The sequence below is a fragment of the Rutilus rutilus genome, assembly GCF_951802725.1.
Source record: "Rutilus rutilus genome assembly, chromosome: 8".
Lineage (NCBI taxonomy): Eukaryota > Metazoa > Chordata > Actinopteri > Cypriniformes > Leuciscidae > Rutilus > Rutilus rutilus.
In genome coordinates this window covers 31,832,377-31,847,517 of record NC_140222.1, presented here as the reverse complement: position 1 = coordinate 31,847,517, position 15,141 = coordinate 31,832,377, and the positions used below count along the sequence as shown (strand labels likewise).

Genomic DNA, 15,141 nt, shown 5'->3' with positions numbered 1-15,141 from the left:
TGAATCAGTGAATTTGAGTTTAATGTGTGAATATTATCAGTTATAAAGTAATCATTAAAAACATTATCAGTCCTTTAGATAAATCCGATTCAGAGATGAAGGCCATAATATTAATGTTGTCCACTAGAGGGAGCCAAAGGATAGCAAATCATTTTAAGATCGCAATAAATGTACTTGTAGTAAACAATTGCATATTAATTTATTATAGCTTCATAAAGTTTAATAAAGCCCAATATAACTTTGCAAAAAACTGTGATCTCCAAAATACTTATAGACCATTAATTTTTTTATCTTAATCCTAATGATGTTGACAACATATTTGTCAAGTTGCTTTAATGTCCAGTTAAAGAAGAGACACTAGATTATTTGTCTAATTTAATAGAGTATATATAATAATCCTTACACAAAGAGTTAAAGTAAAGACTTATTTTATTTGAAAAGAGACATGTCCATTGTATAACTATACCACTTAAACAAGCCATTGTGTAGGACCCCAATGATTGTCTCAAGTTAAACTGCATTGTTTGATTTACCTTCTGTGTCACTGCCCACAACGCTTCGGTGACAGGACTTTGAAATAGCAAACGGGAAACAATAAAATGTATGCCTTGCAAGCTAGCCAACTTCATCCAATCTCCATGATCCTTTTTTTTTTTTTTTTTTTTTCATTTGAATGCCTTGTGAAAAGACCTTTTGTAAAGATAAAAGACACATTTACTTTCATCTAGGAAGTACGGTGAACGGGAGGGGACATTGAAAAATTGCTTGTTGCTTGGTAGCTCTTCACTATAAAGAACAAGTTGCCGGCTCAGGGTGCTGACCCACCAAAGGCTGTCCGATTAGAGACGAAACGAAGACGTAGTTTGCTTTCTGGGAATAACCCATTTATTGTCACCACTCAACAGACTGATAGTTGTGTTTGTGTTAACACTTTCTCTGACAAGCGGATGTGATAAGACCAGGAGCACATTGGCCCTCATTTATCAAAAGTGCTTACACCAAATTTCCAGCGTACACCTGGCGTACACCCAAAACCACGGTGACTTTGAGATTTATCAATATGGACGTTGGCGTACGGCACGCTCAAATCCTACGCCAGCTCACGAGGTGGTGTACGCACGTTTTGAGTGCGGGAATGCGCAGAAAAACAATTCCTAACACCACAAAACGCACTGACAAACAAAAAGATATGATATATTATGACCCACTGTAAAAAAAACAACATAGTAATTATAAACTTCAGTGTTTATTTTTGTGCAACATGGACTTCAATGTTTAATTTGTGTGACTTTACCAAAGCATTTGAATTGTAGGCATGTGTATTCCTTAAGTTGCGAGCCTGTGCGCTTTACCTGACGTTTCAAGCCTTGTTTATAGGCTACTTTCGCCTGGCTCCGCAGCGCGAGTCTCCGCAGACTGCGCGCGCACCTCCCCAAACGGACGAGGCGTTTATACTCGACGCGCTCGCCGTTGTACTATTCTTTGAAACGATGGTTAGGCCAGGGTTAGGCCCGGCAGGTGTGCACGGACTGGGTTTAGTAATGAAAGGCTTTCAATGACCAAAAAAATTATTCAGACTAACAAAATAATAAAAAAATACATTCTTCTTCTTTTAAATAATAATAATAATAATAATAATACAAATAATAATAATAACGACATTCTAAATAACAATAAGCGTCATTAATAATAAAAATCTAGAAATTAATTTTGTTTCTTTCCACTTCCCTGGTTTCGCTTTCTCTTTCTCAAAGAAGTTTCTCTTCTTTGCCGTCTTCCGTGTGTCCATGGCGTAAAATGAGGGCGTGGGGGGAGCGGACACTTGAATATATAGGGGCGTGTTATTCTAATGACGCTCGTTTTCAGCCGCGGCATTTATCAAGCGCAGGTATTGCGTTTACCTGGATTTCAAAGGTACGCACAGCTTCATAAATCAGGCGGTGAGAAGAGTGTAAGCATAATCTTACGCCAACATATACGCCCGTTTCTACGCAAGAATGATAAATGAGGGCCAATGAAACTAAAAAAAAAAAACGGTGTGCAACGTTTTGCTACGGTGTCCGGGTTGAATGACATGTTTCCTGGAAAAGGTGTGCAACGGGGTTTGAGATAAGTTTTCTCTTGTTTGCATTTGGTGGGTGTGTCAAAAATGTAAGCCCAATCAGCAGCAACATAAACCACGCGGTATTAAAGAGACAGCTTGCATAATGGGTCCAAGTAAAGACATTTCCAAATGTGTCCGCTGCAGCTTGGTATACGCAACAATTGAAGATATTAAAAGACATGTTTGTCGTATGAGTTTTAAAGTAAAAATATAGCATATCAACAGTGATCAGCAATAATGATAAGCCTAATACTCACAATAAAAATAATAAGGTCACATAGATCATAACAGTCTCGGAGGTAAGGAGTGGATTATCCTTCACCTGAAATGTTTGTCTTTTCAAACAATAATTAGGAACCACAGTTTCCACAAATCCCTTCAATCGAATGGGATGTTCTCTTTTATTCTGAACGGCAATGGCAGTGACTGTAACATTGAGCGTATTTTGCAGTATTAAACACGTATGTATTTCATCAGGCTCCAAAATTCTTCAAAAAGAACACAAAGAATGGCCTTCTCAGCTGTCATAGTTGCAACTCTTGGCCTTGCGTCACTCCCTGATTACAGAAAATGGGCAAAGAGGCGGGGCGTGAGTGGAGCTTAGGAGCCTGGCTATCTGACGTGATCAAGTTAGCTCAGGCTGGGGAGGTAATGCTATAACGTTATGCTACTGACAGTACCAAGTCTGCGACTGCACAGGGCCTCGCGCTAAAGTGACAGTTGATGATGTAAAGCAAATTAAAAGTTCCTATTTTTGCCCTTCGAAATATTATAATACTAGTTAAAAGACATGGCTATATGTGAGACTGTGTATCGTGATTCTGTACTATTCTGCTAGTTGAAAATGTATTATGCAGTAACTTAATATTACTCTGAGAGAGTGTGTGTGACACTGATTTATGAGCATAACGTTACGTCAGTCACTCTTTTTTTATAGTCTATGGTCCGTCAGCGCGGTATCGCTCGTCAAGATCGTATAGAGCTTATTCAGTCCATTTTAAATTCTGATTTTGGCCGCCTCTCAAATGGGTTAAACCATAGATATATTGCCTATGAAGTTCAAGTAAATGCGCTAGAAAATCCGCGCTCATTCAAGGATGTGCATTTATTGCATTAACGGAGAAAGCGCCGACACCTGCAGGATTTCACCTGACGGTACATAAGCATATTATAATCTAGGCTATCTGTTCCGTGAGAGCAGAACGAACGAGCTATTGACGCCAAAAAGCAACGAAATTGTCAGACATCCATTAGTGCATGTTCACAGAGGAAAACAACTGAAATACAGCGCTGGTTGTTCTCTCGAACGATACTCGACGACAACGACGGAATCCTAAGCCGTGGGCGAAGTTATGGGTGTATTAAATTGTATGAAATAATCCCGAAAAAAAGCACAAAACACTGCAGAGATGGCAAGTTCAGCAGCTAACATTTGCTGAGGTGAAGTGACGGCTAACAGCAGACAAACGGCTAGCACTGACATCAGCGGCAATCCACCTGTCACTCAAACGTGGACACACCCTTAATTATGCAGAACTTAAAGGATTAATCAACTAAACGGATGAGTTATAAAAAAAATCACCCCCCTCACAGTTGTCATGAAGGGCAAACTTAGGTGTAGACCAAAGCCACATACAGACACCAGGCTGTAAACACGTTTATTTCTGCTGTAAAATTTTATCATTTTAACATGGGGGAGATACAGATTTGACTCACTTTTGACACCAGCCTCAAGCGGCCAGTCAACGAATTGCAGTTTAGCTCACTTCCGTGTTGGTTTCAAGAGAGAGACGGGGAGGTTGCCGCTTGGGCTGTTTGGTCATGTGACGTTCGACATTTACCCTATATTGATACGCTAAAATCAAAAGTAGGAGAGTCTGGGGTGCAGCGCTCTGCACCCCGAGGACAATCTGAAATAAGCCAATTAGAGCTCAGCCTCAAGTCACAAGCGTTTCAAAAGTTTATAGACAACCATTTGTCCATACCCGCACACACAAAACAAACGAAATAGGCCTACAATTTAAAAATTTTTAAGAGATGCTATCATGACTACCAATTGAATGACTATTATGACTACAAATAATGTTATTTCATAATTATTTTGCAATATATACTGTAGTTATCTTAATTTTAACACGTTGAAGTAGCCTTCTTCTCTGGCTAACCTGAAGGGGACGGCACCCCAGTACCCCCTATTGACCGGCCGCCACTGTTTCTATCACTGTTGACTTTTTAATACGAGGTGCCAAGCTCATATATGCAGTCTACTGCTGTTGAATACTTTTCAGTTTTTCTTTGTAGTTTGCACTAATAGTTTTTCTTCATGTGTTTAACAAATATTACTTGTATTAACAATTATAAAACTGTTCACAGATCACTCCACGACTAGTTACAAAGTTCATCCAAAGTTATTTCACCAGTCTTTACATAAAAATGTATAAATATGGACTTTAACAAGATTTTAGATTAAAGGCTAGGGTAACCTAACCCAAAACTGATAGCTACGATTTGCCTTCAATCCAAGGCTGTTAACCACAATTATTATTTGTATAAAAATGTACAATAATATTGAATATGTTTTCTGTAATATACCACCATAGATAATTTTGTTGCTCCAGCATTAATTTATATGATAGAGAAACTTTTTGAACATAAAAGACAAATGATCAGCATGATTTCACTGTGGACATTGGCTGAAGAATGACATGATGACAGGCCAGGGTAACCTAACCTCTACTGATGTTTAGATTAAAATAAGTTGACAGAAGTCTTGTCTTGTGTACAATTTGATATTCCCTTAAAGACATTGGTTAATAATTAATTTAATAATTAGTACTAGGTCAGCAAAAAAATGCTATAAAAGGTCTGTTTCTCTGAGGAGCTCTTCACACACCATTAGCCATGAGAGCTGTTGTGCTTGCCCTGACGGTAGCCCTTGTGGGTAAGTCGAAATATATTTATATATTTTTCCTTCTCTCTCTTTTTAGCTCTATAGAAGAACTTGTTTGGAAAATTAAAAACCTCTTGAAAACCAAATTTAAAACAAGATTTTCATAGAATATTTTTTCTGTTTATTTCAGCGACTCAACAGATCAACCTTGGTAAGTAATATGATATGGCAAATGAATTTTATTGGTATTTAGACTGCATTATTGCTTAAACATAATGACCAGTAAAAGTAATTGACTAAGATCACAAATTCTGTACACTTTTCAGTTCCTGAGTTTGCCCCTGATAAGACCTATGTTTACAAGTATGAGGCTCTGCTCTTGGGTGGTCTTCCTCAAGAAGGTCTGGCCAGAGCAGGAATAAAAGTCAGCAGCAAGGTTCACCTCAGTGCCGTGACAGAGAACACCTTCCTGATGAAGGTAATGACCATTGAGAACTGTAAACACTGTAGGTGTTCCACACTGACAGGAAACGAAAAAAAAAAAAGTGTTAGCAAGATCTAGAAACAATAGCAGCATTACCCTCATTTAAAGTAAATATGTTTCCTTACAGCTCATGGATCCTTTACTCCACGAGTATGCAGGCATTTGGCCCAAGGATCCATTTGTTCCTGCCACTAAGCTCACCTCAGCTCTGGCTGCTCAGCTTCAGATTCCCATCAAGTTTGAGTATGCTAATGGTGTGGTTGGAAAGGTATTCGCCCCTGCAGGAGTCTCCCCTACAGTACTGAACCTGCACAGAGGAATCCTCAACATCCTTCAGCTCAACCTCAAAAAGACCCAGAACATCTATGAGCTGCAAGAGGTTAGAAAATGATCCTAGTTTCCATGGTTTTGATCTTTTTTGAGTTCTGCAATCTAATTCTTTGACTTGTCCTTCAAGGCTGGAGTTCAGGGAGTGTGCAGGACCCACTACATCATCAATGAGGATCCAAAGGCCAACCACATTATTGTCACCAAGTCTAAGGATCTGAGCCACTGCCATGAGAGAATCATGAAGGACATCGGTTTGGCGTACACTGAGAGGTGTGCTGAATGCACAGAGGTAATGAAGAAGACAAGAAAGAATTGAAATATTTACTCAATATAATGAAAATGCCAAGAGTCAAGTGATAACGTACCTTTCTCTCAACAGAGGGTCAAGAGTCTGATTGAAACTGCATCTTACAACTACATCATGAAACCATCTGCCGCCGGTGTACTGATCGCAGAAGCAACAGTTGAGGAAGTGCATCAGTTTTCACCCTTCAATGAGATCCATGGTGCTGCACAGATGGAAGCAAAGTAATATTGATCCTCTGTGAGATTTCTCTAAAAATATGAAGTAACAATATTACTAATAAATAAATAAATATATTTTTTTCCCAGACAAACCTTGGCTTTTGTTGAGATTGAGAAGACGCCTGTTGTTCCAATCAAAGATGATTACTTGGCCCGTGGATCCCTGCAGTATGAGTTTTCAACTGAAATTCTTCAGACCCCCATTCAGCTCCTGAAGATCAGTGATGCACCAGCTCAGGTATAATTAATTACTTAACATCTTTAACAGTCTCCAAGTCAAAGCCTTTGATCCATGAAGACATCATCTGAGTGTTGCCCTTACTCTTTCTAGATTATTGAGGTCTTAAATCACCTTGTTGCAAACAATGAGGCCATGGTCCATGATGATGCTCCACTTAAGTTTCTTGAGCTCATCCAGCTCCTGCGTGCTGCCACCTTGGAGAATATTGAGGCTATCTGGGCTCAGTTCAAAGACAAACCAGTTTACAGGTACAATATTTTAAGAATAAGAAATAGATTTTAAGGGCAATTTTTTTATTATGAATATATTTTAAACAATGAATCTGTTAGGCGCTGGCTTCTGGATGCTCTTCCTTCTGTTGGCACACCAGTCATTGTAAAATTCATCAAGGAGAAGTTTCTGGCTGGTGAACTTTCCATTCCTGAGTTCATTCAGGCTCTTGTAGTTGCTCTGCAAATGGTCACTGCTGATTTGGACACCATCCAGTTGACAGCTGTGGGTACATCTTACTATACTCAAAGTGCTGTTCTTCAAATATGACCAAAATCAAATGAATCATTTCTGTATGTTGCTGAATAGAGTTTGGCTATGCACGAGAAAATCGCCACAATCCCAGCTCTTCGTGAAGTCGTCATGCTGGGATATGGTTCCATGATTGCCAAACATTGTGTTGAAGTTCCCACTTGCTCCTCTGATCTCCTCAGGGTAAACACCTCAAGATATCCACAAATTTCTGTCATGGACATACTATAATATTTGATATTTGTCTAACTGTATGTGCCTCAAACTCCGCAGCCCATCCATGATATTGCTGCAGAGGCCATTTCAAAGAATGACATTCCTGAAATCACTTTGGCTCTGAAAGTTCTGGGCAATGCTGGTCACCCTGCTAGTCTTAAACCCATCATGAAGCTTCTACCTGGACTGAGAACTGCAGCTACTTCTCTGCCTCTTAGAGTCCAGGTTGATGCCATCTTGGCTCTGAGGAACATTGCCAAGAAAGAGCCCAAACTGGTAAGTGTTAGACATTGTAGGAATAAATTACTGTAAAAGATTATACACATTTTCTTCCAATAATATACTAATCTTGTTTCCTGCTTCAGGTTCAGCCAGTGGCCCTGCAGCTTGTATTGGACAGGGCTCTCCACCCTGAAGTGCGTATGGTTGCTTGTATTGTGTTGTTTGAGTCCAAGCCCTCAGTTGCTCTCGTCTCCAATCTTGCTGGTGCTTTGAAGACTGAGACTAACATGCATGTTGCAAGCTTTGCCTATTCACACATCAAGTCTTTGGCCAGAATCACAGCTCCAGATATGGCATCTGTGTAAGAACAAATCATTTCACACATATTTTACTTCATCACATAAAATTAGCACAAGCCAAAGGTAATCATGGTTGTCCATTTCAGTGCGGGTGCAGCTAATGTTGCCATCAAGCTCATGAGTCGCAAACTGGACAGGCTTAGCTTCCGTTTCAGCAGAGCCGTTCAGCTGGACTTCTATCATAGTGAGTCTTGCATTTTTTAATAAGAGAGCTAAACAAATGGTGTCTTGGGTGTTTCTTAAAATGTATAAAAAAAATTCTCCTGACATAAAAGATCACATTAATTGGATACTTATCTCTGTCCCTGTGCAGCTCCTCTTATGATTGGAGCTGCTGGTAGTGCCTACATGATCAATGATGCCGCCACCATCCTGCCGAGAGCTGTTGTAGCTAAAGCACGTGCTTACCTGGCTGGAGCTGCTGCTGATGTTCTTGAGGTGGGCCAACCAAGACTTTAAAAACAAATCTGATACATGGTTTTGAAATGTTTTGTTTCACTTTATTTTGATGGTCCCTTTAACACATCCTGTTGACTTTAAGTAACGTTGCACCTACATATCAACTAGCTCTCATCACAATAAAGAGTTAGCAGATATTAGGAGACTACTAATAGGACTACTAATAAAGACTACAGTCTACTAATACTCTACTGAGAGTAAGTTGACATATAGTTGCAAAGTTACTTATAGTGAACAGAATGTTCAAAAGGAACCATCAAAATAAATTGTTACCAAATGTTTTCAGTCTTCACTCAGTTAATTCTCTCAAACAGGTCGGTGTGAGAACGGAAGGAATCCAGGAGGCTCTTCTGCAATCTCCTGCTGCAGATGAAAGTGTTGACCGTATCACAAAGATCAAGCGCACCCTGAGAGCTGTAAGCTTTCATGTCCAGTGTATTATAAAATTGTGTTTTTCTAAGTAACATTATAAGCATGACATAGGCATATGTATATGACTTCTCTGTTTTAACTCCTCAAGCTCGCAAACTGGAAGACCTTACCAAACAATCAGACACTGGCTTCAGCCTATATCAAATTACTAGGACAAGAAGTGGCTTATTTCAACATTGACAAGACCATCATTGAAGAAGCAATACCGGTACTGTGTTGTACTTTATGCCTTCTCTCTCATTAATTTATTTTTTGTGATCTGTCTCGAAAATAGTTCTCACAATTAGAATAAAGTTTCTCATAAACACTATCCCCAGATGGTCACTGGACCCAAACCACGTGAACTGTTGAAGAGTGCCCTTAAAGCTTTGCAGGAAGGAGTTGCCTTCCAGTATGCCAAACCCCTGCTTGCATCTGAAGTGCGTCGTATCTTGCCAACAGCAGTTGGTTTGCCCATGGAGCTCAGTTTGTACACTGCTGCTGTCGCTGCTGCAAGTCTCAATGGTATGTTTTTTCTTAGATTTTTTTATAATCTTACCTTGGATATGAGGGTGTCACATTGAAGTTTGATGTTGCTCTGTTCATCCTTCTAGTTAAGGCCACCATTACACCTCCTCTTCCTGAGGAGATTGAGACTATGACTCTTGAGCAGCTCAAGAAGACTGATATTCAACTCCAAGCTGAAGCTAGACCAAGGTATACTTTTGCAGCTACATTCAAGAAGATGAGATATAATGTACATGACAACAGTTTTACAAACAATCTCCCTTATTCTTATTTCAGTATTGCTCTCCAGACATTTGCTGTGATGGGAGTGAACACTGCCTTGATCCAAGCTGCTGTTATGGCAAGAGGAAAGATCCGTACAATTGTCCCTGGAAAAGTGGTTGCAAGAGCAGACATACTCAAGGGCAACTACAAGGTGGAGGCTCTGCCTGTTGAGCTTCCTGAACACATTGCTGATGTGAGGTAATGCAATCTTAGTCAGACCAGTGTAGAAAACATTCTGAATCAATTCATAAATAACTCAAAAGGTTTCTGAAAGTGAGATGTGACCACCTTTTTCTTGTTCCAACAGCTTTGAGACTCTTGCTGTGGTCAGAAACATTGAAGAGCCAAACGCTGAGAGGATTGTTCCCTTAGTACCCGAGTTGGCCACTCTTGCTGATTATTTGGTAAATTTTGAACACACACATGATGGATATGTGTTAGTATGCAGAATATTCATTTGTTTTAAGTTTTTTAAATAGCAAGGCTTGTTATAATACTTAATTATTCTTAATGGTCATTCTTTTCAGTCCTCTGAAATTCCAGATGAGACTCCCGTGAGAGCTGCTGCTCCATTTCACAAGACTCTCTGTCTTGCTGTCCCATACATTGAAATCAAGGGGTGCGTTGAGGTGCACTCTCACAATGCTGCTTTTATCAGAAATTCTCCTCTCTTCTACATAATTGGACAGCACTCAGCCCGTGCTGCACTGACAAGAGGTATTTATTCAGAGATGATTGCATTGATTAAACTCAAATGTTTTCAGACAAAATTATAATAGTCATTTTGGCTTTAGCTGAAGGTCCTGCAGTTGAAAGACTGGAGCTTGAAGTCCAAGTTGGTCCTAGAGCTGCTGAGAGACTCCTTAAGAAAATCAGCCTCATTGATGAAGAGACTCCAGAAGGAAAGGCCTTCCTGTTGAAACTGAGGGAAATTCTGGAGACTGAAGACAAAAATGCACCCGTCTCTTCTGAAAGCAGCAGTAGCAGCCGCAGCAGCAGCAGCAGCAGCAGTTCAAGCTCCTCCATGTCCAGCTCTCGTATGAGTAAGGTGAGGACGTGGAATATAGCGTGTTGGTTAGGTAGCCAATATTTGTGTTATAAATATTAATTTACACTTAGTTATTTTATATGGATTTTCAGACTGCCACCATCATGGAGCCCTTCAGGAAGTTCCACAAAGACCGGGTAACTATACTAAAAATAATTTTGTTAAAAAACTTGTTTCTTTAGATCATCAATTATCATGTCTATAATGTGTTTTGCTTGCAGTTCTTGGCACCCCATGGTGCTTCAAAGGCAGTAAGCAGTGGAAGCACTGCATCTAGCTTTGAGGCTCTACAGAAACAGGTGAATCAATTTGTGTAATTTGTTTGTTCATAATAACATAAAACCCAAAAGGTGAAATTTTGCACTACAATCTGCTTGAATTGATTATGGTTTATGCTTTCAGGCTAAGTTCCTCGGAAATGCTCTTCCACCTGTTTTTGCTGTCATTGCCCGTGCTGTGAGAGTTGACCACAAGCTGCTGGGCTACCAACTTGCTGCTTACTTTGACAAGCCAACAGCAAGAGTGCAGCTCGTTGTTTCCTCCATCGCTGAAAATGACAACCTGAAGATCTGTGCTGATGGTGCCCTGCTGAGCAAGCACAAAGTCACTGTAAGACTGGAACTATTATCGAAATTAATTTCTCAAGTGAAATAATTTACATCATTACCATCATTTGAACACAAATGTCCTTCAGGCCAAGGTTGCTTGGGGTGAAGAATGCCAACAGTATGCAGTCACTGCTAAAGCTGAAGCCGGTGTCCTGGGCGAATTCCCTGCTGCACGTCTAGAGCTGGAATGGGAGAGGCTGCCAATAATTGTCACCACATACGCCAAAAAGTAATGTTCAGCAACACTGAATGACAAATGTATTGTATAGTTTAGAAAATGGCACTGGTTTAATCTGCTCTTCTTTGTGCATCCCTTCACAATAAGGCTGTCTAAGCACATCCCTATGGCGGCTCTCCAGACGGGCTTTAGACTAGAAAGAGCAACGAACAGTGAGAAAGAGATTGAACTGACTGCAGCCTTGCCAACTCAGAGATCCTTGAATGTCATTGCTAGGATTCCAGAGGTGAAATAGTTTTCCGTTAAATTATGACTCTCACAGAGATATAATAAGAAAATTCAACAAATTATTTTTGTTCCTGCTGCTCTAGATGACACTGTCAAGGATGGATATTCGTCTCCCTGTCGCTGTTCCCATCAATCCAGACGGAACTCTTTCCATTCATATCGATGAGGACATTCTCTCCTGGATCCAGAAACATATCAAGGAAGAATAAGACATGAAGAATTACATTTTACATTTTCAGAAGAAAATGTGAGCTGTATTTATGTAGAATTTATTGTTCTTTGACAGTTTAATTGAATACATTAACAATGTTGTGATGTGTATAATGTAATGCAATCTAATGTTAATAAATACCCTGCAAGTCTCAGAAATGTGTGAACTGCTTTCATTTTATAATAACACTAAAAGGCCTCATCAAAAAAATACATCTTAAGACGAGTTTTAAACATGTTTACAGTGGTAGATGATCTGACATTGGTAAACCATTCCAGCAACTGAGAAAGTGCAATCTCCTTTACTTTTTAAGCATAACCGAGGAATTTCTAGGAGCAGCGGATTTTGGGATCTCAGAGACCCCATGCAACTAAAATGTAAATGTAAAGAGACCTGTGTGAGCAACTAAAATGTATAAGCTCAGAAACATATTTTTGTGCCGGTCCATGCAGAGCTTTAAAAGTATACAAAAGTAACTTGTACTTTATTCTAAAATGAACTGGTAGCCAGTGTAAAGAGGCCAGAATTGGGGATATATGATCCCTCTTTCTTATTTGTCAGAAACCTTACTGTCGCATTTTGTACTCTCTGAAGACGTGACAGTGAAGACTGACTTACACCCAGGTACAAAAACATTCCAGTAATCAAGATGTGAAGAAATAAAAGCATGAATTACTTTCTCCAGATCACTGAAAGATAGGATAATTTTAGCAGTATTTTGCAATTGAAAGAAACTATTCATCACAACTGAATTCATTCGTCTGTCAAACTTTAACTCTGTGTAAGATAAGAGTGACTACTCAGGAGTGGGCTGTGGAGGGGGTATACAGTCAGGGATCAGCCACGCTCCACCTTAACCCCTTCACAAGGTTGAACCCCTTCACACTACACGCGTTAGCAGAGCGGAGGCAGCAGTGCGTATGGTGAGCGGGAGCAGCAGACGCCCGTTCCCTTTCGAAGGGAACCTCGACAATACGTCATCGACGTTGTGGGGAATCGCCTCAGCGTGACCAATGACTGAAGTACCCGTGGAAACCCGCCAATCGCATTGGCCCGCGTCAGCCGTGACTTGACGCCCTGGCGTGCCCAGGAAGTATAAATAGAGCGCCCAGAGAACATGTCATCCTCTTTTCGTCTTCAGGGACTGATTTACTGAGTGCTGTAAGTTGGTTATTATGGAGAAAACATATAGGAAGTGCGTTTACCCATGCGAGAGGTGTCTCGCACCTGATGATTCACACGACCTTTGTGTTTGGTGTCTGGGTGAAGAGCACGCACGCTCTGCTCTCGAGGGGGCGGAGTGCGTACACTGCGAGCGTCTTCCTATGAGGACGCTTCGTTCTCGTCTGTCCCTCTTCCCTCTTTCCCCGTTTTAAAGTAACATCAGGCCCAGCGGACCTATGATGATGTTCTATTAATCTGACGGTCTGCATCAGGCTTGGTGTACAGTTGAACGGATGATAGCTATGTTTCTTATCTGGCCTTCGTTCTTCTTAGAGAGGTTTAAAAATATATATGGCATTAATTTAGACATTGCAAGTCCTCATAGCTTAGGTGCTTATAATAAGCTAGCTTTTAACAGTATATGTAGTAGGCTTCCTCTCCATATGAGAGTCGTACTGCTGAGGCCTCCATATACTTATTGCATGTTTCAGGCTTCCTCTACTTTTAGAGTCATCCTGCTGAGGCCTTCATGCAAATAGCTAGCTAGCTTTTGTCAGTATATGTAGTAGGCTTCCTCTCCATATGAGGGTCGTATTGTTGAGGCCTCCATATACTTATTGGCTAGTTATTGCTGATATATGTGCTAGGCTTCCTCTCTATATGAGAGTCGTACTGCTGAGGCCTCCATATACATATTGCATGTTTCAGGCTTCCTCTACTTTTTAGAGTCATCCTGCTGAGGCCTTCATGCAAATAGCTAGCTAGCTTTGTCAGTATATGTAGTGGGCTTCCTCTCCATATGAGGGTCGTATTGTTGAGGCCTCCATATACTTATTGAGCCTAGGCGGGTTAGTTATTGCTGGTATATGTGTTAGGCTTCCTCTCCCTATGAGAGTCGTACTGCTGAGGCCTCCATATACATATTGCATGTTTCAGGCTTCCTCTACTTTTTAGAGTCATCCTGCTGAGGCCTTCATGCAAATAGCAAGCTAGTTTTTTGTCAGTATATGTAGTAGGCTTCCTCTCCATATGAGGGTTGTATTGTTGAGGCCTCCATATACTTATTGGGCCTGGGCGGGCTAGTTATTGCTGATATATGTGCTAGGCTTCCTCTCTATATGAGAGTCGTACTCGTACTGCTGAGGCCTCCATATACATATTGCATGTTTCAGGCTTCCTCTACTTTTTAGAATCATCCTGCTGAGGCCTTCATGCAAATAGCAAGCTAGTTTTTTGTCAGTATGTGTAGTAGGCTTCCTCTCCATATGACGGTCGTATTGCTGAGGCCTCCAGATACTTATTGAGCCTGGGCGGGCTAGTTATTGCTGATATATGTGCTAGGCTTCCTCTCTATATGAGAGTCATACTGCTGAGGCCTCCATATACATTTTGCGTGTTTCAGGCTTCCTCTACTTTAGAGTCATCCTGCTGAGGCCTTCATGCAAATAGCTAGCTAGCTATGTCAGTATATGTAGTAGGCTTCCTCTCCATATGAGGGACATATTGCTGAGGCTTCCATATACTTATTGAGCCTAGATGGGCTAGTTATTGCTGGTATATAGGCTTCCTCTCCATATGAGAGTCGTATTACTGAGGCCTCTATATACATGATGCATGTTTCAGGCTTCCTCTACTCTCAGAGTCAACCTGCTGAGGCCTTCATGCAAATAGCAAGCTAGTTCCCTTTCAAGGGAACTCGAGCTGCGTCGAGACGCGGTGGGAACGCCCTGCGTGATTGCGTCGTGAAGCACGTGTATAATCAGTCCAATGGAAAGGCGGAACGTCATCAGTGACGTCACCGACCAGGAAGGTATAAATCACCCTTGAGATCAGACCGCGCTAGCTTCTGTGCCTTCAGCAAGCGCTCTCTGTATATCTGTCCCTGTCATATTTATTGTTGTCTGTCAGCTCAATATATATATATAAAATGGCGAATAAGCAAGAATACAAGCGTTGTGTTGTTCCCTGCCCTCGTTTCATCACGGGTGGGGACACACATCTGCTTTGTGTTTTTTGTTTGGGAGTGGAGCATGCCCAGTCAGTTCTCGAGGGAGCTGACTGTGAGCATTGCGTAAAGCTGTCCTTGCGG

General features: G+C 40.8%; 1 protein-coding gene across 1 annotated transcript; it reads left to right on the top strand.

Annotated features, from left to right (window-relative positions):
- Positions 1–4,993: 4,993 nt before the first annotated feature.
- Positions 4,994–12,046, top strand: LOC311295419 (vitellogenin-like). The gene is made up of 28 exons (XM_084416790.1): positions 4,994–5,045; positions 5,185–5,205; positions 5,321–5,472; positions 5,606–5,857; positions 5,936–6,097; positions 6,188–6,336; positions 6,421–6,571; positions 6,665–6,822; positions 6,904–7,069; positions 7,154–7,279; positions 7,370–7,588; positions 7,678–7,895; positions 7,980–8,077; positions 8,207–8,331; positions 8,667–8,768; positions 8,873–8,992; positions 9,102–9,288; positions 9,378–9,480; positions 9,568–9,753; positions 9,863–9,959; positions 10,083–10,272; positions 10,350–10,603; positions 10,696–10,740; positions 10,825–10,902; positions 11,006–11,212; positions 11,298–11,440; positions 11,537–11,675; positions 11,761–12,046. Exons 1-28 carry the CDS (start codon positions 5,006–5,008, stop codon positions 11,884–11,886), a joined length of 4,014 nt encoding a protein of 1,337 aa, XP_084272916.1. The 5' UTR covers positions 4,994–5,005; the 3' UTR covers positions 11,887–12,046.
- Positions 12,047–15,141: the final 3,095 nt, after the last annotated feature.

Bases quoted from the DNA above. Each gene is read 5' to 3' on its own strand.
- LOC311295419 (XM_084416790.1), top strand. From the start codon at position 5,006: ATGAGAGCTGTTGTGCTTGCCCTGACGGTAGCCCTTGTGG. The intron at 7,896-7,979 runs GTAAGAACAAAT...TGTCCATTTCAG, and splicing joins GCTCCAGATATGGCATCTGT to TGCGGGTGCAGCTAATGTTG. The intron at 8,769-8,872 runs GTAAGCTTTCAT...TAACTCCTCAAG, and splicing joins TCAAGCGCACCCTGAGAGCT to CTCGCAAACTGGAAGACCTT.